This window comes from Colossoma macropomum, unplaced genomic scaffold (genome assembly GCF_904425465.1).
Source record: "Colossoma macropomum unplaced genomic scaffold, Colossoma_macropomum, whole genome shotgun sequence".
NCBI classification, from domain to species: domain Eukaryota; kingdom Metazoa; phylum Chordata; class Actinopteri; order Characiformes; family Serrasalmidae; genus Colossoma; species Colossoma macropomum.
The window spans coordinates 275,499-299,961 of NW_023494791.1; the positions used below are offsets into that span (position 1 = coordinate 275,499).

Below are 24,463 nucleotides of genomic sequence, written 5' to 3' on the forward strand. Positions count from 1 at the left end.
TTTTAATGATGTGCAAATAATTTTACTCTTTCATCTGTCTGTTAACTGACGTTGTTGGCATTTAATGTAGCGAAAAGTAACTAGAAAACTTTGAAATACAGTAAATACAGTAGAAATTAGTACATAGTGTAAAATTAGGCTGAGCTGTTAGGCAGTAACGCTTCCAGCCAAGGAAACGACAGCAATGATCCTTAAAATAAGAAATTAATGATATTCATGTATCAGTTAGATCAGTATTACTCTACTTTATAGTTTCCACATAATGTATGAAAACCTATCACAATATGAAATGAACAGAGCTGCACTGAGTGCTAATGCTCTTTTCCAGAGGGACAAAAAACAATACACAGCAATACTAAAGCTGCTAAATAATATTTATCTGTGTTGTGTTTCAGCAGCAAAGACTGTAACAATTATTAACCAGGCTCCTTACAATTAAAGTACATTTTGAGGGAAACAGTTACAACAGAAAGTAATAATACAGCATTTTGAACATCTTTTGTTAATAAAGATAATTCCACAGTGTCAATTTATTATTGTCGCATTTATTCAAAGAACTTATCTGGCAAGAAAGTCGTTACTCAACATTAGCTTTGCGCTTTGTGAAGAAGAAATCATTCCGTACTGTGCTTTGCAGTAGGAGCCGTGACTGATATGACAGAAACCATCGCAATAGCTTTGCAACTGAGTGGTGCGAGTTTAGTTTATCATTAAATATTTCAAAAACATCAAGCTGATTGTGAGCTGGAGAGTCCAGAGGATTCCAACATCACAAATCAAACATCACAAATACAGTCGGCAATCCACATCACAACCCACTCGATGTTTCTGAAATATTCAACAAGCTTTGTTAAAACTGCTGGTTTAAAGCTTTTTGATTTTAAATATTAACACTATCTAAAAGATACTTCGTGGGAAGATCATTAAAGCCGTGCATTAGTGATTTTAACATAACTAAGAGGACCTTTTGAAATGCCAGCTCACTGGATGTCAGTGAGGCACAACTAAAGAGGCTTTGGTTTGTGTGGAAAAGAGCTACTGACGAAAGTTCTGCCTTAATTCTTTTCAGTTCAAAGGATCTTTTGACCTTTGTGTCTTCCAATTTTTTGTGTCTTTCAATACTTAGGTCCAACCTAGGAAACCAAAGATCTCTTAATCAGAATGACCGTGATTGTCCTTTATTTTACAGTGAATACCACGATCATGTAGCTCCCTATATCGAAATAGATCAACGCGCTCCTGGAGGGTCAGTGTCCAGCACATTTTTGAGGCTTCCCTACTCAAACACACTCACTAAATCGGCCAATTAGCAGACAGGTGTGATTTAATCAGGCGTGTTTGAATTGGTAAGTCACTGTGCTGGACACCAACCTTCCAGTTGTGGAACCCTAAATAAACCAAATTAGTAAACAGTCCCTTCAAAGTCTCCACCATCTCAGTCACAAGGGCATGGCAATGTTAGTCACGGTTGCAGTCATCTCACCTTGTACAAAGGACAACACAAACAACCCATGGTGATAACAAGTCTCCGTCCACTTAACTGGCACTATTTCTGTCATCAGGACATTTAATCAGTAGAACACAGAGGGAGTGTGTTATGGCGAAATAACATCACGGCTGTGATTTGGTCGCCGTAGATCATCACAGCCGTGATGTTATTGGCGATAACACACTCCTCAAGTGTTCTATTGCTTTAATACAACAGTTAAATAAATACAGTAATAAATTAATAAACTGGGCCGTGAACGCGGCGTTTAATATGTTTTAATGTTCGCAGTTCCTTCACCAAATTATAGTTCCTTAATGAGCAGCTTGTTGCTACGTCAGAGTAACGAGCTCCGCCCACACAGACCAACTGACAGTTTGGGAATTTAGTGTCGTCTCATCTTCAGAGTCTGACCAAATCGGCTGTCGGTCAAATGTGATCTTAAAAGTGTCCGTTTTCTGTTTGTGGCAAAGTAAGAAGTAAAAACGTTCAAATGTCTTGAGCGTCTCCTACAGCTGTCAAAGTCGTTGCTTAGCAACAGCGTCTCAGCGATAGTGTTTGTGAAGATTAGAACGCTTCTCAACCAATCATCTTGCGTGGCCGTAACTAACTGTTGTATAACATGCAATAAATTGTATCTTAAGAGTAAGTGCCACCTCCAGACGGCGCGTCATCCAACAACTCTTCCTGACAGATTCAGTTCCATCAAGATCAGTCAAGTTGAACAAATTCAAATTCTCCATTGATGTTCTGTAAGGTTCAAGACCCGACTCTGGCCAGCCAACCCCAACATCGTCTTGGCTGTGTGCTCTGGGTTGTTGTTGTGTTAAAGTTATGTGCACTCTAGAGCAGGTTTGTTTTAGAACATCTCTGTATTCAGCTGCATTCATCCTTTCCTTAATTCTGATCTCTACCCACTGCTACGTAGAGTTCCCACAGGATGAGTTTATCATTAAGGAGGTTCAGCTCACAGGACAAAAAAAAAAAAAAGTAACATGCATAATTTCTTTTCTATTACGTGGCTATGCATCCCCTTGCCTTAAGTACAGTGCCAGTCCTGTCAGGTAGGAATTACACCTGTCTCTTGATATAGTTTCTGTCCACTGTAGTCCACTCCTCCACAAACCTGATGCACATTCCGGCCAGAGTTCCTTTTAGTTAGGAGTGGTTTGTCTTTGCCACTTTACAGTCTAAAGGCCTAAGTGTGTCTGACATGGTGGTCCTTTTGTGCGCATGTCCATTTGCATTGTGACCACCTCCCTGACCAAACGCCCTTCCCTCTTGGTTACGAGTTAGCCAGGCATCAAAGGTCTAGAAAAAAAGTCCTGTTGTTCCACAACAACTGATTTCACTGTGCTTCTTGAAGAGTCCAAGGCTTTGGTAAAGGTTATGTACCCTTGTCCAGATCTATGCCTCAGCACAGTTTGACTGCAGAAGTCAAATGAGAGTTGTATAAATTTATCATTTTTTGCTTGGTTTTTGGTCTGAAACACACTGTGCACTTCATACATACTCATTTATACATTATGTTCAATAAACTCAATTTGTGAATTTGCCACAAATTGTGAACTCCAATTTCTAGAGCAATCCTGGTCCTAGAGATCAAACACATCTGATCCAGCTTACGAAGGCCTTCAAAGGCATCTGAATATCAGAGACAGGTGTGTTAGATCAGAACTCTCCAGGAGCAGGACTAGGCTCCCCTGTTCTGGAGGCATTTCAAGGTCGGTCAAAGCAAACAATTGCTGACCTGAGCTCATTTTGCCGAGTCAAAACCGAGTTTTTCACCTGTGGGTTACTGTGTGCGACACTCAAGTGTCATAAATGATCACCTCCGTCTTAGCGCATTTGTGCGCCTTTGTGTTTGAATGTCTGAAACTGATCCCGCAGTCCGAGCAGTAATACGGTTTCTCTCCGGTGTGGATGCGCTGGTGGACTTGTAGATTACTCTGACGGTTAAAACTCCGTCCACACTCCGAGCACTGGTACGGTTTCTCTCCTGTGTGAATGAGGTGGTGTACGTTGAGAGTACTCTGTTGATTAAAACTCTTTCCGCACTCCGAGCACTGATAGGGTCTCTCTCCGGTGTGAATGCGCTCATGTGTTTGGAGATTACGCTGGTCACTGAAACTTTTCCCACAGTGTAAACAGTAATACGGTTTCTCTCCAGTGTGGATGCGCTGGTGTCTTTGGAGATGACACAGCTGAGTGAATCTCTTCCCGCACTCGGAGCAGTGGTGACGTCTTTGTTTGCTTGGATTTTTCTGTGTCCGTCTGCGGGACGCGTTCTTGCGGAGAGAACCAGAGGATATTTGCTGAGTATCGGAGCTACTTGCGGACGCCATATTCTCACCTTCAATCTCCGCTGACATTTGTCTCCGCGGCAACTCCTGATGTGTTTGTCGAGGCAAATTTGAAGTATTTTGGGAAGTGAACGGGAGAAGACTTGCAACAAGAAGTCATTCTTTTCTGAAAGAGAAACGAAAAACAAAGAGAAAGAATATCCAAAAACGTGACATGAAACAATGCTATGACAGTACTGTTGGAGGTTCTATGTGAAAAAAGATGATTCTTCAAGGAATTTTTAATAAAGACAATGGATCTATATAGATCCATGGACATTCAAAGAACCCTTTGCATGCTGAAATCCTTCTTTTCATGGTGAAATCATTCTTCAGACTGGTGGAAAGGGTTTTTCTGTTGTATACGAGCTTGACAGCGCAACTGCAGAAGAATGATTTTGGTGCTATATATAACAATTTTCAAAAAGGTTCTGTATAGAACCGTACAGAACAATCTGAATCCATTAATTCAATAATCCCAAGAACAATTCCACCCTGCAAAGAACCATTTAAACACGCGAATCATTCTTTGAGAGTTCATGTTGCAATATAGAATCGGGAGCCAGGATGTTTTTATTTGATAGTTTAGCTCGGGAGTGCTAAATCCAGCTGCTGGAGATCTACCACACTGAAGAGTTCAGATCCAACACACCAGGCTCTATTTTAATAACATTATTCTATTTTTTTAAACACAGTTTTAATTTTACATAAGTTTAGTGTCACTTCATCTTTGAAAAAGAATAACAGAGAAATGCGCTCATTGTTTCAAACTGAATTTGCTTCCTTAACTTGCGTTACAGCAGGAGTGACCAGTCCAGCTCCTGAGATCCTGCAGAGTTCAGATCCACACCTGTCTCTGATATTTAGACGCCCCTGAGCGCCGTCATTACCTGATCAGGTGTGTTAGATTAGGGTTGGAGCTGAACTCTGCAGGGTGGTAGATTTAAAGGACTACGACTAGGAGCGCCTGGGTTAGCTAGTCTACCAGGACCAACCTGGTCATGCTGGTCTACCAGCTGAAGTCAGTTGGAGCTGACCAATCAGTTTTTTCCCTCAACAAGGTCTTTAATTGCAATGAACATGTTATAGCTATTCAGATTTTAAAATGGGATTATATAAATAATCTCTGGATAAGATCATTAAATACGGCAGTATATTAGAATCTATTAACCCCTTAAATGTCCAGGGTCCAAAGTTTTATAACCTTTTTATAAAATAATAGTAAAGTTTTATTACCTCTTCTATAATCTAAGAATAACTCAGTTCAGGCCAGTTTGTATTGAAGTGCCTGTAGTTACCGAATAATCAGCCTCAGTATGTAATAAGCCTGAGATTTTACGGGGTTAACCAGTTATTCAAGTATCTTTGTGAACATCCTAAATGAAGCATCATCAAAACATGCATATTTATCAAAATAGAAAACTAACGATTATCAATATTATTATTATCAGGTGTTACAGACGTAACTGCTTCTGTGAATTTATCAGCCTTCAGAATTCTCCCTAAACAAACCAATTACGTTAAACTCAGTTAAACACACAGTTAGGAATGTGAAAAAGTGTTAGAGTCCCTACTTACAATAGAGCAGCTCCTGTTTCTTCTTCTTCTTCGCCTTATTATTTAACCACAGTTATAGATCTACTGCCCCCACCTGGGCTGCAGGGGGGATTCACACTAGACTCTGTGATCAAGGCAGATCTGGAGATCTTCCATATGCAGAGCCCTCATACATACACACACACACACACACACACATACACACACACACACACACACACACACAATTAAGGCAAAAAATTAATGCAAAGTTTTGAGGAGAGTTCAGCTCCAACCCTTCATTTACAGTGTAGCCGAGAGGCACAGGAAGAGTAAAAAAACACATAACTAAGATTGTTTAAATAAAGATTCCAAAGTAAAGATAAATAAAAGATAATAAAAGACAAGGTTTAAAAATATTAAAGAAATACACAACAAAACATGTATGTAATAATAAGAAACAATAAAACAGTAATAGAAAACAATAAAATATGAGTATGTTGTTATTATTATTAAAATATATTATTAGAAACAATAATAGTACATAAAGTGAAAAGATAAAAAAAATTAACATAAATAAAATATTCAACTAAAATAGTTACAAACAGAACTAAAATAATTCGAAAGTAAAATTTTGGGAGCAAGTATAAAAAAACCCTGGGAGAAACGAGCGAGACGAGCTTTAGAGAACCTTGTTCCGTGTTCCGTGTTCCAGCTCACTGGTGCAGCACAGCTAAAGGCTCAGTAAAAACTCGGGGAACCTCAGTGAAATAAACTCATCTGGGTTTTGTGACGTGTGTCCTTCACAGTGAGCGTGGAGGTCATATACTCTGGCATCTGACCGACGAGAGCCTCATAGAGAAACAGTGGCCAGTGTGTTTCCCTCCTTACAGACAGAGATGACCATCCCTCTGTCTCATACACGGTGATGAGTCTCAGGGCAGAGGGATGAAGGGGGTCCAGAGCGGTCAGAGAGCTCGCTGAGGCGCTTCTGTACAGCACATCACCGAAATCAAGAGCTCACAGGAAAGCTGCCTCCACAGCGGTTTTCCTGCTGCGCATCGGGAAACAAGATTAGTGTCTGTGAAAGAATCCGAGCTTCTGCCTCAGTTTGTTTGTAAGTTACTGATGTAAGTTTTAAAGTCAAGTTTCTTATCAAGCCAGATGCAGAAGTATTACACTCATTTACTCCTTCAGTTATGGATCCATGCAGAGTAAAACATTTAATGTATCATTTTCAATATGAGCAGGTCTGGAAAACAGCATGAACTTAGTTTTGTCTGTATTTAGAGCTAAATCTGTGGCGACTCTGCAGTTTTTCAAAGCTCCTTTGATCCCAAACTTCGCTTTTATTCTTTTTTTTTAAAGATGGAGTGCAACTAAATTAATCGTGTTGAATTTATATTTTTAAAATTACATTATTAAAATTCATTAATTTATAGCTACACATTTTCTGATATAGTGTAGACAACAACAGTAGCAACAGAGCCAAGCCTAGAGATATATAGACACTGTGGAATCATTTTCTCATAGAGCTCCTAAACTCTGGAACACGGATCGGCTCTCTATAGAACCAAAATGAGGAGATCTGTAAATGCAGTAATCAGTCTAACAGAGATCAGAGCCGTCCAGGATTCGGTTCTCTGTGGTTCTTTATGGATGTGAAAGCTGCGCAACAAACAAGCAAGATAAGAAAAATATAGATGCCTTTGAACGTTGATGTTGGTAAAGACCGTTGAGAGAACCTCAAACAGCAAAGAGAACAAACGAAAGGTTCCTCGACCAAATCAGGCCTCTCCTCTCACTCAAAACCCAGAGAACCAAACTGAAGCTCTTACTTTGGACACGTTCTGAGAAGAACCAGCTCAGTGGAAAAACTCAGCTCAGAACAGTTGAAGGTAAAAGAGGACGAGCAGTTTCAAGATGGATGGAGATGATCAGAGGAATCATTCAGAGATCTGAATACGGAAGATAACACTGTTCATACGGTCACCAGGGGTCGGAAACAACTGGACGGCACTTAATAATAAAACACTGTATAAATGTATTCAATGTTTAATTTAAAAAGCGAGTAACTGGTTGGATGAAAAGTTTGAGTTCATTGAACTTCAAATAAGAAGTTGGTAAAATCCAACCAACCTTGGTATGTAAATTAGCAGTAGATCAATAACAGGACGTTCTTTAATATAAAACATAGCTTTATTGGACACGAATGACAACAAAGACATTTCCAAACATATTTCATATTTTGTAACACACACTCTCATTTTTGGTTTTCAGGAGGATGAAAAGGATGTCAGAGTAAATTAATCGTGAGCTGTTAATGAAATGATGATAAACTGACGTGGATCCTTTTATCTTCACAGTGATATCACAGTATTTTCTGCACTGAATGTGTTGTTAGGTAAAAATCTCACATCTTTTCATTGTTCTAATCTGTTTAAACACAAATCGTAACGACTTCTGTTTGACGTTGTTATCCTCGATGTCTCGCTCCTTCATTTTTCCGTCTCTACCTGCCGCATCAGGTCACAGGCGGGTTATCACAAACACACACCCGCTAGAACTGTGACAGGCTGAAAAACACTGATTAATCATTCTTAAGGCAGCAAAACCAGCTTCAGAAACAAAGAACCAACTCGGCTATGAGTGCAATATATTTTAAAGAAAGTAAATTCGCATTGTAAATCTTTAATATGACGCCACGCAAAACATGAATAACATGATTAACATATAACACCTTATACTGAAAAACAAACACCTTATACTGAAAAACAAATACCTTGTACTGAAAAACAAAGAAGTCACAGTACAGCAAGATCAAGACCTGCAAAGCCATGGAATTCAATAGTAAAGCAAACGCGACAAATGTTGAACATTTATTTTGTTGGTTGATACTTAAACTTCAGCGTCACTCAGATTTACGTGACGGTGGACCTTCATGAAATTCCGGCCTTAACTTTTGAACATGAAGCGAAAGCTGGAATCCTGTTTTAACTTCACGCTGAACCTCAGAATCTTCTGCACTGAATTAAAACGTTATTCCTAAAAACATTCAAAGACAAGGTTTTAACAAAGGTCCTGGATTATTATAGTATCACTTTATTTTAAGAAAGACACTGATTCTCTACTGAGTTTTTTTTTTCTTCAGTGAATTTCAAATTTGAAACTTTTAAATGGTTTAATCATTTTGCATTAAGCTGTATTCGTTATGACCTGCATTACTGCGTAACTGAAGATCCGTTCTGTGAAAATCACTAATAATGGCATTTTTAGTTGTAATAAAGCACAATAAACACTTTGATATTGTTGTGCAAATTATTTAGCATGAATTATCAACTAAATTCTCACTGTATTAGCGTAGCATTTGGTTCTCGTTTTCTTCTTCATGTTTTTGCTCTATTTGAGTTTCTAACTGAAAAGCTGATACGTCACTAATAATTCAAACATATTCCGTTTCTAAGGTGCAGTTTTACCCTTTGAAGTCCTGTATGGAACACATACTGTCATATTAGTGAAGTATTCAATCTGTTTAGCAACCAAAATACCATGAACATGTGCTGAATTTGTGAATCAATTAAGTCGACTAAAAACTTCATCCTCTAGTTAGTGATAAAACATTTTAGTATATGGAACACATCCCAAAGCATTCATGACGTATTAAACGTTTATTAGCTCTAATGCAATAAACTCCAGAGGTCATTTAATGCTACCTGAGACCTGCGGGAATCAAATGCTGTCAGTTACAGATTGATGATCATTTTGGATGATAATTTGCACGATAAAGTCTCAAAACATGTACTAACTTTATTATAATGAATAAAGTTTAATGCACAATGAATAGAAGAACAAGACACCCAACATCCTTAAAACAAAGTGATACCATTATGATTAACAATAATAATTACCCATGACACTGTGCGCATTGTTAATAAGGTGGCTAACTTTAGTGCGCTTGTGTGTGAGCTGCAGATAACTGAGGGTAAATATTTCAGCAGTGCTCTTTGGAAATAGGTTTTTATGTGTAATTAAGGACGCTTTGTTTTATAGAACATGTTACAGAACTTGTGTTGTAACCCGTTAGTGATGGTAGTGAAGCAGTGAAGGAAACTGATGCTGAGTGATGAGTGTTGAGTGTTGATTAAGGCAGCGATGATGGCCGTTCCTGCTTCACTACACCTGAATTCTCTGCTCCTGGCAGCTCACGTCTGCTGCGTTGTCTGGACAAAGGCACGAGCGACCAGCAGGGGTCGGCAGACACAAGTGAGTGCACGCTCCGTTATTAACTGCACAGTGGCTTCGACCTGCAGACAGAAAAACAGCCAACCAGTGTTTTTATTACTTTAGAAGATTAGTTGATTTTGCCCATTTTGATTCCATTGTTTTCCGAGTTTGCAAATGTACACGGAATATCCAGCTTGCCGTTGAGTGTGTATCAACTGCCATCACCAGCTGTTTAAAGAACCAATATTTAAATGAGCTGGAATGAGTCTTACCGGCAGGGCACTGACTGTATGCCAATGTAATCCCATACAGACGTGTTCGCACATGAGGCAGGAACTCATCTGTCTCTCTGCCAGAGTGACGATCCACCACAATCACAGCATCCCTGACAAACAAATCAGTCACTCAGCAAGTCAGACATTTATGCACATTTTCTGTTTCTATCAGTTATTAGAACTTGACTAACAGAGACACAGTCTTTTTATCTGGGAACTTAACAGTAATGAGACAGGAATGAAAATTCCACCATTAAAAATGCATAATTAAACAGATCAGATGTAAACAGAGCGGTTCAGAGTGGTTTGGTGTGAAACGCTCTGTTCTAGATAAACTTACAGAGTCAGAACTGTTCACAGTGGTGGTGATGGGAACCAGACGTCCACCTCTAAAAGCTCCCTCACAGAAAGTTACTACATGAAATGGTTATGAATTCACTGCCTGATGACTGAGACACTGTTTTATGAGAGTTTTGAGAACTTAAACTCCATTCATGGTGGAGGGATACATGCAGGGCGCTGTGAGGCAAAATAGTCCCCAAAGAAAACTTATTATATCAGATTTTCCACTATTTTCCATCATCAACATTCCATATAAACTCAGAAGACTCGTGTAGGTTCACTGGTGGTTCTGGATAGGAAATAAAATGTCTATATTTGTGTTGTAGTCATGGCGACCCCTGGTTCCTATCACCACCACTGTAAAGACATCTGGACCATTTCACACCAAACCACTCTGAATCTCTCTGTTTACACCTCACACACTGAGTTATGGGGAAATTTTGAAAAATCTGTGTTCATCTTTTCAACACAAACTTTTTCTGAATTTCTGTGTTTTTATTGTGACTCTGTGCTGTAGACAACAAAAAGAGAGCATAAACCTCAAAACCTCAAATCCCGCCATCATCACACAACACAAACAGAGCTAAACGGACTTGTTTGTGCTTTTATGAACACAAGAAGCAAAAATTACATTCGCGTTCAGTCTCACCGTTTCCAGTCTGTGTAGTACAGATTCTTCCCATAAGCAGTTATTCCGAACGGGTACTGAACTTCCTGTAGGATCTGCCTACGGTCACTGAATCCGGGCTTCATACACTCCACCTTATGTGTACCTACAGAAGAGCACATTAGCCTTCATCATCATCACCATCATCAACATCGTCACCATCATCAACATCACCATCATCATCACCATCATCATCAACATCACCATCACCATCACCATCATCATCATCATCAACATCACCATCATCACCACCATCATCATCAACATCACCATCACCATCACCATCATCATCATCATCACCACCATCATCATCAACATCACCATCATCACCACCATCATCACCATCATCATCACCATCATCACCATCATCAACATCGTCACCATCATCAACATCATCATCATCATCACCATCATCATCATCACCATCATCATCATCACCATCATCATCAACATCACCATCATCACCACCATCACCATCATCATCACCATCATCATCGCTAGGGGTGCGGGAAAAACTCGATTCTTAGATGCATCGCGATGCGGACGTGAACGATTCTGAATCGATTCATAAATGTCAAAAATCGATTTTCTAAATTTTTAACGTAATGTTGACGGAACGCAAAGGGCGGAACTGGAAGTGGGTAAGTGCGGCGCCCGGACAGTCTGTGGCGGCACATAACAAAACCACTACTGGATGAGTGAGAAATCCGACCGGCTTCCTCTGCATTAAAGCCAGGTTAGATCAGGAGTCACAACCCAAATGTTAAGAAGAGACATTTTGCCTTTCAACAAAGTCAAACCAGCTTGGGAGCCACAACATCTAATGTCCGGTATGTCTCAGTGTGTGTTAATGTCCTAGTATAGGCTAAACAATATAAACGAGAGCGCAGATTTACTCCGCTCTGCTTTAAGCTTTAGCTTTAGCCGCTTTCCTCCCATCTCCGCCAGAAAACCTTTCTTCAAAACTAGAAGAGTTTCTTGTAAAATGTCTCAGCGTCCGGCTGTTTTACGAGGCTGAAGTCGCTTCTCATTCGCCAGCTTCTCGTTCTAATTTTCCCGTTTCACCTTAAATTCTGCCTTAGGCGCCGAATGCAACTGAGGCACCATTTAAGGTGGAACGGGAAAATACGAAAGGGAAGCGACTTCATTTTCGCAACCTTTTAGAGAAAGACAGTCTCTCAGCAGATTTAACCAACCGCGCTGCTTATAAATGCGAATAAGTCTCCAAATGATCGTCTTAATCTCTGTTTTTTCGTTCGCTACCTCGGGGCTATGTGACCTGCTGTCTGCTATCTGTTCTCGGTCGTTGAGAACCAGAGCTTTCGCGCTATGCTGCACGCTTTGCAGCATCCAGTCTCGAAAATAGACACCCCCCCCACCAACTCTCTAGAACGAGACCAAAACCGAAGTTATAAGATCACTAAAGAAAACGGGAAGGATGGCTGTAACGCGCTGCGTGGACACCAATCACCACTGGATCTTATTTAAGGGTAACAGCGCATTTTATCGCAGATGAGTGGCAGCAGCGTCTCTGAATGAGAGCCTTCTAGTTCACTTGCCACATCACTTCGATTTGATTTATTAATAAAAGATATTTTAGATATTTAAAGCAAAGTATTTGTAATGATCCATAATACATTTACATTATGGATCATTACAAATACTTTGCTTTAAAACTACCAAGTCGCTCAGACAGTAGGAAGATAGAAATCCTGTATAGAGAAAAAAGATGCATCGATAATCGTTTTATAATCGCATCGCAGCCTCTGAATCGTAATCGAATCGTGAGGTGCCTAAAGATTCCCACCCCTAATCATCGCCATCACCATCATTATCGTCGTCATTGTCATCGCCATCATCACCACCATCATCATCATCGTCATCATCAACATCGTCATTGTCATAATCATCATCACTTTCCAGTAGAAAAAGCATTTATCGGTTCATTCGTTTGCAACATGCTGCTCAATTTGCAAGTTTTTGTTGATTTTCTGAGTGTGAATAAGTAAACACCCCCTCTACAGAGAACACACTTCTGCACTTTATCATGCAGAATTACATTTTTGGCATTTTTCCCCGATTTCATCTTGTTCAGTTCCCCCCAGTTAGCTCCGTCTCCCCGTCACACGATACTACACTCTTAAAAAAGATAGTTCTTCAAGGGTTCTTTAGAAAAGAGAGTGGTTCTGTATAGAAGAACCATGAGCACTCAAAGAATCATATGCATGCTTAAGTGGTTCTTTGCATGGTGAAATGGTTCTTCAGATTGGAGAGTGTGTTTTATATGGTTCTATACAGCACCAAAAAGGGTTCTTCTACTATTTACAATGTCAAGCTTGTACACAACAGGAGAACCCTTTTTAAATATATATAAGTATATAATACACACTCTCTGATCTGAAGAACCATTTCACCACACAAAGAACCACTCAGTGTCATAATGAGAAACATTAGATGTATTGATTAGGTTTAAGATGTTCCTACACAGGAACCTCACCAGCATCTGCCCAACAAAGCATAGAGTTCTGAGCGTCGTAGGTCAGAGCGTTAGGAAGGCCCAGGTCGTCCTTCACTAGGACTCTCCTATTGGTCCCGTCCATGTGAGCTGCTTCTATTTTGGGGGACTCTCGGTTCCAGTCAGACCAGTATATGTACCTTAAAGGAACAGTGGAGTCAGAGCTGCTGTTAGACAAGTTCCTTACAAGCACTTTATTACTGCATGTTTCTCTCAGTAAACAGAACAATACTGGCACTCTGTGTTTGGTTTGGATGGTTTGGAACTCCACAAAAAGTTCTTTAAATGCCACAGAATAACCACCATTGGTTCCCTAAAGAACCATGTTTAAAAAAAGAGATTTGTGATATGCGTAATGTAAAGGTTTTTTCCTAGAACCTTTGTCATGTCGAGGCTCTTTAAATTTCAAAAATGTTCCTCACACTCACACATTTTATTTACAAAAATGGTTATCTAAGGAACCGCCTAATGAAAGGCTTTTAACGGGTCAAAAAGTGGTTCTTGTATGGAAACTTTTGTTCTTAAAAAAGGTGCCACAAAATGTTTTCGGAGGGTTCAAAAGAGGTTCTTCGACGGGATTGTGCAAAGAACTCTTTTAGTTCCCAAACTGAGCGTGGAAAGTGTGAATAAGCCCTCACACAATACACATGTTCTTTTCTACTTTAATGGCTCTTCTTTAGAACCTTGAAATAATGCAGAGGTACTTGACACTTTAAAAAGGTTCTTCTCTCTTGGACTGCAAATAATAATATCTTATTATAGTCAAAACATTTATTCAGAATTTATTCATTATCTGAAATATTTCTCATTATGAGACTGATGTTTGACTATTAAAGGATAATTTAACCTGTTTTTAGACATTTTTACAAGTAAAGTGATCTGCCAACGTTCATAAGAGTGAACATGATAGAAACAAGATAAACATTCTTATATTATTGGTATAACAGTCTCATAATACAAAACAATTAAATATATTTAAATAGATTTAAATTATACTAAATATATTTAATTATGCTTTCAGTTGCTAAGATATAATTTTTGTATGATTTGCACATCATCTGTACAAAAATGGCTCTAATGAAGCATCAACTGAAAGGTTCTTTGAGGAACTAAAAGTGGTGCTTCTATGGCATCAAGAACCATTTCTGACACCTTTATTTTCATTTAAAATTTTCATTGGTATTCAATCTTTATATTACATGGATTTTCTTTGAAATTCAAAAAGGTTCTTTACATTTACACATTTCACTTATAATAATGGTTCCTTATAGAACCATTAACTAAAAGGTTTTTTAGGGAACCAAAAGCAGATCTTTTTTAATTGTATTAAATCAACATTACATGGAGTCTCTAGAAGCTTTAAAAAGGTTCTTCATATGCACATATTTCATTGACACTGGTCAGTGGTTCCTTAAAGAATCAATAATTGAAAGGTTCTTCAGAGAACCAAAAGTGGTTCTTTGCCCCATCGCAATGTTCAAGAGTGTACACTGGCGTTAAATGAGTGCCGTACCCGTTGGTGGGGTCAGTGAGGATGGACCGCGGGTTCACCAAATCTGTATCAATCAAAACACGACGCTTAGCCCCATCCAGGGAGCTCACTTCAATCCTGTCCTTCGTGGAATCTGTCCAGAACATGGTCCTTCCCAGGTGGTCTACGGCAATGCCTTCAGGACTTCCAATGTCTGAAAGAGGAATCTGCCTGAAATCATTCCTAATATTGCATATTAAACACCACATACTGCACCGTCAGTGACCCCGTCATTTATTCAATTTACAGTTAAAACAGCCATTAAATTTAACGGAGAATCCCACAGAAGCCTCGCCAGCTCACTCTACTCTCAGCTGTGAGAGTCAGTAAGTCTCCTTTATTCCAGCTTCCATTCTTTTCAGGAGCCTCACTTTCAGTTCCTCAAAGAATCTGCAGACACACCTCCAGTTCAGTCTTAGAAGCTGGTTGATGATTTTCTGAAGTAATCAAACACATTCAGTGGTGTTGAGGTCTGGACTCTGGGGTGGTCAGTCCATTGTTCAGCTTCTTTGTTTGATGTGTCCGTCTCCTTTTCTCAGTGAGTATTGGAAACTCCTTTGTTTTTTTCCTTCCTTATACAGGTGGATTATTTTATATTTAATCTCCTCACAAACATCTTCTGACCAATTAGTAACTTGTACTTAATGGCCATTTTGACCGGAAATTAAATGAATTATGGTCTCTGATTTAGATATAGAATAAATAGAAAAATATAGAAAAAAAGGATTTTTTTCTTCAGAGTAACCAGATTGCTTAGATCAATGTGCCCTTTGACACATAATATAATTAATCAATCAAATTTCACACATTTTAAACACATTTAGTACAAACCTGATGTGATGAGGGTTATGGCCTCTCCTCCCTGGAGATGAGCTTTACTGATAGCGGGAGAGGTGATATCTGTCCAGTACACCATCTTGTCCACACAGTCATAAGCAATTCCAACTACCACCTTCTCCTACACACAGAAAATGAAAGACAAATATTTCAATACAGACCCATAAACACGTCTTTAATATCTGTGCCTTCACATCCAAAACCCCAGAACCGAATGACCTCTTACAGCTTTCATTTGTTTCCAGCTGGACTTAAAGCTGCACTGTGTAAGATTTGGGGATTTGCCTTACAAATTCCTGGGCACCAACATTCAGTAGGATCTCAGATGGGACACACACAGCACTGCAGTTATGAAAGAGGACCAGCAGTGTTTGTACTTCCAGCAACAGGTCAAAGAAATTTGGTCCATCATCACATCCTTTGTCTCCGTCTGGTTCTGCATCTTCACACAGCCAGCGTAAGCTACAAAGAACGATGCAATGTGCAGAGAAAATCATCGGCTGTGGGCTCTTCACCCTCAAAGATCTTTACTCATCTAGGATGAGGAAGAGGGTGGGGAAGATCCTGCCTGACCCCTCACACCTTGGTCACTCTCTCTTATAGAGGTTTCCATCTCAGGGGAGACCAAGAGTGAGAGTCCTAAAGACTCTGGCCCCGGCCACCTCCTCAGCTTCTTTCTTCAGAACATCATACTCCTAAACAAGGAGCTTTCAGGAGCTTCATCGGTATAATGTTGATTCTGAGATGATTTGAAGCCTAAACATCGAGCTGGACCTTCGTTTAGAGTCTGTCTGTGACGATAATGCGTAAAGAAGTATAACTTGGTGTGAAAAACTCGACTCCTCTGAGTTTTAAATGATTATTTCAGGCTTTACAGGACGACTCGCAGCAGCTCACTCCCACCATATTTTAGTCTGTTTATATTCTCCTCACTCTGTGATGATACAATTCAGTTTTAACACAAACAGTGCAGCTTTAAATAAGTGTTGTAAATGTAATACTGTGGTGCTGATTCAAAACATGGAGATTTTACTGTGCAGACAGAATAAACAAAAAAATACAACACTCAGACTGGACACCCCCAAACATAACCACACAGAAAGTTACGCCGGAGGGCGCTGGGGCCCGTTATGCAACACACATTTTTCCTCTCTTTTGCTAAATGATGCACTGATGTTAGTCATTAGAGTGAATGTAAGCATGTGGTTCAAATGAGGAGCACTGGGTTGTCTGGAAAAGACAAGAGATGGGCCGGAAAAACCACAACTGAGTACCCTTCGAACCCTCAGACGGCACTGCATTACAAACCAGCATGCTACTGTGATGGATATCACTGCATGGGCTCAAGAATAATTCAACAAACTGCTGTCAATAAACACTCAGTATGATGGAGTCACAGTCAGCCACACGATTTAATTAAATCAGTGTTTGTCTATTTTGGCGTAGTCGGCAGGATAGGATAGTTTTTTAACGTAATTTTTTGTGTCGCTTTCTGAGACATGAGACATTAGCAACAAATTCAGTTACTGAATGTTATGACAATCTGATGAACTCTTCATTTGTTTCCTTGTTTTACTGAGTCTGTGTTTTCACACAAGAGGTTTTTTTCTGGACCCAGTTCCGCATGCTCTGTGAGTTCGGTACATTTGAGTTACGATGCCAGCACAGATCAGACACTCGCAGATAAAAAGACAAGACTGAAGTTTACTTGAGGTTTTGGTAATGGCACAGAGGGTGTTTTCAGAACAGGTCTGGGTCAGAACCAGAGAGCAAGAGAACCAAAACAAACAGGACATCAAGAGAGTAACCAGAAACCGAGTTCAAAAACCAAAGCAGATAATATCCAGCAAACAAACCAAAAAGAGCAGGTCAGAAACACAGAAAACAGGTCATACACTGAAGAACTTACACAAACAAAGACGCTCAGTACGCAACGGAAGGTGCTGGCAATACTTTGCAAATGACTAAACTAAAGCCCTTTATATACTAACTGACTAATGGAGTGTAATAACAAACAGGTGTGACAGCTTAGAATTCCGCTGAGGAGGAACGCTGAAATGAATGTTCACTGGTTGATGGCAATGGGATGAAAGTCATGTGATCTCCAACTGATTCATGGGAGTTGAAGTCCTCTAGATCGTTCATGGACTCAAGTGATCTTGCGAGGAGAAAGGAACAAGTGGAGGAAGCCTCCCCGGCAAGAGGCGTGACAGTTTGGTTGAGTGTGAAAGCTGTTTTCGAGCCCGGGAGTGGAACAGAGAACCGATCTCTGGTTCTCCTGAAGTCAGTGGTCTCTGGTGGGTCCACGGCACGTGTGGAACTCTCAACTCCCAGTGCTACGCATGGGGCTGCGTGATTGATTCATTTTGTGATGTGACTGCTTCGATTCATCGTGTCACTTCCCTCTCCAAGTTTCGAGATGGCGGGAAAGGATCGTTGTGGACAAAAAGTGCTGCTCTTGACCGCTTGAGTGTTTGTATTCAGTGAGTGTGGACTCAAGTATTCGGGACAAGTGTGAAAACAACCTAAATGGCTAAATTTCAGGACTCAGGAATTGGAAATCTAAGGCTTTGTTCACACAGCAGGACAAATCAGATCTGTTTCTTAGGTCTGAGTGTTGAGGTGTAATGTTAGAAGAGACCATATCTGATTTTTAGGCTATGTTCACATTACAAGACTCATTACTCAAATCTGATGTTTTGTTCAGATCTCAACTTTCTAACATAATCATTCACACTCGTTTAGGTAAGTGACTCAAACCAGTCATTAACACAAACCTGCATTCTAAAATGACCCACATGTGCACATCCTAATCGGTAGCATTGCGTGAATGAATCATATGCATCATGAACAGCAAACAAACTAATCAGCAGAACGAGCCTTTGTGCAAATATAAACAGCTCAGCTCTCAGCTTCGTTATCAGAGCGGGATGAAGGTGAAAAGGGTCAGATGTGTTGCTTTTCCACCATTTACTGGCTTTAACTTCAGTTTCAGCGCTGCTGCCATGGTACAGCTGAATGATGGCGCACGCACAGTGATTCAAAAAGAACCACATTATTTCAGATCTGAGCGTTCACACTGAGGTCACACAGCCACGATTCGGATATGTACCTCATCTAGGACCACATATGAAAGTAGCTCAGGTCGGGTTTGAAAAGATCAGATCTGAGTCACATTGGGGCAAAAAATCTGATTTGTGCTCTTCAGCCTGGAAATGTGAACATAGCCTTATACTACATACTGTAGTCGCATGTGCTCACATATCTACCCTGGTTGCCATAGTAATCACACATGCATGAATACGCTAGCTACACTCCGGCGCTAAACTAAAGAGGCACAATGTGGACACCAAACGTGTCTCGGCTGATCGACGGCTGAGTTAAGTGGATAACTGTGTTCATTTGACTTCTCAGTAAAGTTTTCCTTTAATAGCTGGAACCTATTAGACATTTCAGCCAGACTGTCTGGTTCCTGTCGCTTTACCCAAAATGATTACAGTGTTTGTCCCACACAGTTATGCGGTTAATAGCCAAAACTCTGGAAACTGCATGCTTTTTGTGGAAGGAAATACAGTTTTTAAAAGGCATCACATCATCTTTACCGGGAGGTGCAGTACAGTCTTGGCTTTGTCCTTCTTTATGTCTTGTCCTTCCAAAGGCACATACTCGATCTGCCCACTCTGAGCGAAGACAAGGTGAGTGCCAGACAGCAGCGGCACAGGTCCAACGGTGGGGGTCACCTGACTGACGCCTGAGGAAACAGAATTAATTATATTTAAAATATAACACAGATAATCAAACAAGTAAAAGAGCAACATGTGTGCACAGTGAAAAAGTAACATTAAAAGGCATGGATAACAGCTGTTTAGATGACTGCTTGTATCACCACTTATTTTGCTGGTACATCAGTTTTTCATTTGTTTTGATTTGTTTGTGTGTATGTTTTGATGTTTCCCTGCTGGCTGAGGAGTTTGCCATCATATCCACTGAGACAGCGGCCAAGAGTGATTTTCCACCTGCGGCTCAGAGGCTTCTTGGGCTGTTTGGGTGACGCTATGACGCAGCCTGGACCGGGACCTGATCGACACTACACCGCTACTTCCTGGACCGGTGGATTTTGGCTATATCGGCAACATGACTCCGCAGCTACGTGGCTGCCTGGGCCTAGGCACTTGGGTGACGCTGCATTGAAGCTATGAGGCTGCCTGGACTGGTGGCGTTCAGTTGCAGGACAATGCGACCATTTCGTGGCTAAGGACAGTTTTGGCCTTTGAGGCTTCCTGTGTGACACACCAGAGTTGTGGTGTGAGACTTTCCTCCGTAGCTAAGGACTCTTTCCAGGCGAGCTAAGTGACTCTATACCGTGGTCTGTTTAACCTCCCCCGCTAGTTGAGGGAATTGTGGAGTGTGTGTGTGTGTGTGTGTGTGTGTGTGTGTGTGTGTGTTCAATGTTGTTTTATTTATTGTTAATTATGTATATACAAGCATGGGAAAGGCGCTATATAAATGAACACTATTCAATTATATAGCGCCTTTCCCATGCTTGTATGACACTATTCTTATTCTGTATATATATATATATATATATTTTTTTTATTCTATCTTATAGTCTATATGTGTGTTTATATTTTTATATTTTATAGTATTAGCTTTAATTAAGCTTCCACAGCTTTGCTCTAAGCAACATCTTATTGTACTTGTACAGTGACAATAAAGATCCTGTATCTTGTTTAGGAGGTTTAGGAAAGGTGGGTAACTCACAGGTCGGTGTGCTGCCTGGTCCTGTTCGTGTGCCATAGATCTCAGCTCCATCGCGGTCCACGCACCAGCACTGCCCACTGCTGCCGTGGCACTGCATGGGCTCGTACTCACCGTGAGAGTCACAGGTCGGAATGTACTGACCAGGAACTGGGCGCGGACCCCGGGGTCCATGCCCAGCAGAGGCCAGAGCTCTCTCTCTGTGGACCTGACACCGAGTCTTTTGCTCTGCAAAATAAAAGTGCATGTTTAAGTTAAATGAGCTTTAGTGATGGAACATCATGAGCTTTAGTGATGGAACATCATGAGCTTTAGTGATGGAACACAATCAGCTTTAGTGATGGAACATCATGAGCTTTAGTGATGGAACACAATCAGCTTTAGTGATGGAACATCATGAGCTTTAGTGATGGAACACAATCAGCTTTAGTGATGGAACATCATGAGCTTTAGTGATGGAACACAATCAGCTTTAGTGATGGAACATCATGAGCTTTAGTGATGGAACATCATGAGCTTTAGTGATGGAACATCATGAGCTTTAGTGATGGAACACAATGAGCTTTAGTGATGTAACATCATGAGCTTTAGTGATGGAACATCATGAGCTTTAGTGATGGAACATCATGAGCTTTAGTGATGGAACACAATGAGCTTTAGTGATAGAACATCATGAGCTTTAGTGATGTAACATCATGAGCTTTAGAGATGGAACACAATGAGCTTTAGTGATGGAACACAATGAGCTTTAGTGATGGAACATCATGAGCTTTAGAGATGGAACACAATGAGCTTTAGTGATGGAACATTATGAGCTTTAGTGATGGAACACAATGAGCTTTAGTGATGGAACATCATGAGCTTTAGTGATGGAACATCATGAGCTTTAGAGATGGAACACAATGAGCTTTAGTGATGGAACATCGTGAGCTTTAGAGATGGAACACAATGAGCTTCAGTGATGGAACATCATGAGCTTTAGAGATGGAACACAATGAGCTTTAGTGATGGAACATCATGAGCTTTAGAGATGGAACACAATGAGCTTTAGTGATGGAACATCATGAGCTTTAGTGATGGAACATCATGAGCTTTAGAGATGGAACACAATAAGCTTTAGTGATGGAACATCATGAGCTTTAGTGATGGAACACAATAAGCTTTAGTGATGGAACATGAACTTTAGTGATGTAACACGAGGAGATTTAGTGATGTTTGTGAGGGGAACGTTGGCTCATTCTGATATAACAATCACGGTGTGAACTGTGCGTCTTCAAGGAGGAGTTTAGTTTGGAATGAAAGCTGTCGTTTACTGACTACTGCAGCAGCATGTTTTGTTTTCTGGTGGAGGAAGAGTTGTTTATGAAGAGTTGTTTAAGGTGGCAGCTTTTCTGGATCCTGTTTATATTTGGTTTCTTCTTTGCGTTTTAGAGTTTTAACTCTCATTTGTGGATGCAGTGATGAACTGTTTTCACAGACAGTGTTTTTCAGAAGTGTTTCTGAGCCCATGCAGTGATTTCCACTACAGAATCATGTCTGTTTTTAATGCAGTGCTGACTGAGGGCCCAAAGATCACAGCCAGCAAATACTGGTTTTCAGCCTTGTCTCTTACATACAGAGATTTCTCCAGATTCTCTGAGTCTTTTAATGATATGATGTACTAGAAATGACAAAAACCCCACGTTTTTTGCTATTTTATGTTGAGAATCGTTATTCTTGAATTGTTGCACTATTTGATGGTGCAGTCTTTCACAGAGTGGTGAACCCTCCTCATCTTTACTTCTGAAAGACTCCGCCTCTCTGAGATGGTTTTTATACCCACTCATGTTACTACCCTGTTGCCTACTTAATTGTGAGATGATCCACCAGTATTTTTTTCAGCATTACACAACTTTATCAGTCTTTTGTTGACCCCATCCCAACTTTTCTGAAATGTTTTGCTGGCACCAAATTCAAAATGGACATATATATTTTTTTTTAAAACAATAAAATCTTTCAGTTCTCACATTTGATATGCAGTCTTTGTACTATTTTAATTAAATATAGGATTTAAATGATTTGTACATCACTGCATTCTGTTTTTGTTTACATTTTGCACAGCGTCCCAACTTTTTTGGAAACAGGGTTGTATCTTTCAGCTACAGAGGGCTGGTGTGGCTGCAGGAACTCAGCTCATGTCACTAATATCACTAATCAACTGTTTGAAGACTGTTGGAGAATAACTGATTAAGCAAGTGGAATCAGGTGAGCTCCTGCCTGACTGTCCTTTGTGCTCCACTGCAGTGGGGCTTTGATGTGGATCTGAGCAGAAGTTCACCTCGGGAACAATGGAAACCATTGCCATGGAAACCAGGTCTGCACTGGCAGGTGAAGGATCCCTCTGTGTTGTAACAGACTGCATCCTGATGACAACGGCTGGGCTGACACTCATCAATGTCTACAAAGAGAACGACACACATTTGAAATTACAGAATTTAGAGAATTTAGAAATAAACCAACTCTGATTAAATAAACTCCATCAGTGTCTGTTCAACAAAGGAACCAACAGAAACAGTCTGGTGCTGGAAAACAGCTGCACTGCTATTATTTTCATCAATCATTCAGAGTTCGACTAAAACTGGAGTGACTTTAATGTGACGTTTTGAAGTCGACCTAAGATCAAAACTGTCTGTCTGGTCATACTGAGCACATTCTTGTTTTTCCATAATCTTCATTCCCCGCCTCTAAAACGTCTTCTGAGTTTTGATGGTGTCACTGTGTGCCAGCAAGTGGGACAATATATAATATGTATATTAACCAATGATTCGAGGTTTCTTTCTGAGGGAGTTTTCCTCACTACTGTCGCCTTCAGCTTGTTGGACTCATTTCAGTAGAGCGGTTTAGAGGGTTTGTGATGTACCATGTTTTAAGAACTGCTACAGAAATAAAACTAAACTTAATTCATTCTAACTCAATTCTACTCCAGCAGGAAAAATCATCAGCATTCCCAGCAAATCAAAGAACTAAAAACTGAAATATTAGATACCAAACCTTGACAAGTTCGTCCATCTCCCATAAATCCCGGTAAGCAGGAGCAGATGTAAGAGGATCCTCCAGTGTAGCTGCACTGAGCGCGCTCAGGGACGTCGCAATTATGCAGGCCTGCTCGACACGGGTCCACCGGCCGGCTCGCCTCTACAACCACAGAGGAGCGACTCAACACTGCGTCTCACTTTAACGCAGACAAAATGAATCACACAGTGAAAAACAAACAGAAGCTGCTTCAGTTTAAGGGCTGAGCAGCTTTTCACAGGCCTGAATCCTCTGTTGGCTCTACTTGGCCAAACTGCATATTAACAAAATATGTAAACGGTTTCAAAAACTATTAACTGCTACAGTTTTTTCATAATTAATTAATTAATTAATAGGAAAATAAACTAGTATATTCATATTGCTCTTGTGTTGTTGTTTGCTGTCCGGTGTGGTCCAGAGGAAATTCACCCACTCTGTCTTACAGAACGCGTCTAGTTTCGTGATGCTCTTGCACAGCTTGTTTTAGATCTACTCACAGGTCTTCTGTATTGTTCAGGCAGCCATTCTAAAATCCCCAGTTTGCATTTCTTCAAGTAGCTCATGGTGGATTCTGAGGAATGTTCTGGATCATTGTCACATTCGCTTCCAGAATTTGCTGATTTTTAGTAGAATCCACTCTTCCATCTACCTGTGCAGGGCGTCCTGAGCCACTGGTTGCCACACAGCCTCATGCTGCTCCTTTTTTCTCCAGCATGCCTTTCGTGATTGTGGCCTCAGAGCTCCATTTTTACTTTGCTTGTTTGTAAAATGCCTCTGATCTTTCTAGACCTCGTTCTGAGTACTTCAGATGTTGAATGTGGTGATTTAAAGAGCTCCAGATGTGTTTTTTTTTCTGTCTCTGCTATTTTAGCTTCAGTGGAATCCAGTGTGTTGAGGTG

The 24,463-nt window shown here is 40.3% G+C and overlaps 2 protein-coding genes across 2 annotated transcripts in view; both read right to left on the reverse strand.

The window, feature by feature from the left end:
• The window catches only part of LOC118810021 (zinc finger protein 208-like), a 41,549-nt gene extending 36,839 nt beyond the window's left edge, over nucleotides 1–4,710 (reverse strand). The window contains exon 1 of the mRNA XM_036573539.1: nucleotides 3,319–4,710. Within this exon, the coding sequence (XP_036429432.1) occupies nucleotides 3,319–3,858 (540 nt within the window). The 5' untranslated portion in view covers nucleotides 3,859–4,710. The remainder of the gene's footprint in view (nucleotides 1–3,318) is intronic.
• A 2,834-nt stretch (nucleotides 4,711–7,544) lies between these two features.
• Nucleotides 7,545–24,463, reverse strand: part of nid1a (nidogen 1a) — a 33,515-nt gene continuing 16,596 nt past the window's right edge. Inside the window, exons 11-20 of the mRNA XM_036573599.1 lie at nucleotides 23,544–23,687; nucleotides 22,831–22,950; nucleotides 20,517–20,741; nucleotides 19,358–19,506; nucleotides 15,750–15,876; nucleotides 14,901–15,072; nucleotides 13,370–13,527; nucleotides 10,855–10,978; nucleotides 9,861–9,973; nucleotides 7,545–9,668 (exon numbers count right to left, since the gene is read on the reverse strand). Coding sequence (XP_036429492.1) covers nucleotides 9,538–9,668; nucleotides 9,861–9,973; nucleotides 10,855–10,978; nucleotides 13,370–13,527; nucleotides 14,901–15,072; nucleotides 15,750–15,876; nucleotides 19,358–19,506; nucleotides 20,517–20,741; nucleotides 22,831–22,950; nucleotides 23,544–23,687 — 1,463 coding nt within the window. The 3' untranslated portion in view covers nucleotides 7,545–9,537. The remainder of the gene's footprint in view (nucleotides 9,669–9,860; nucleotides 9,974–10,854; nucleotides 10,979–13,369; nucleotides 13,528–14,900; nucleotides 15,073–15,749; nucleotides 15,877–19,357; nucleotides 19,507–20,516; nucleotides 20,742–22,830; nucleotides 22,951–23,543; nucleotides 23,688–24,463) is intronic.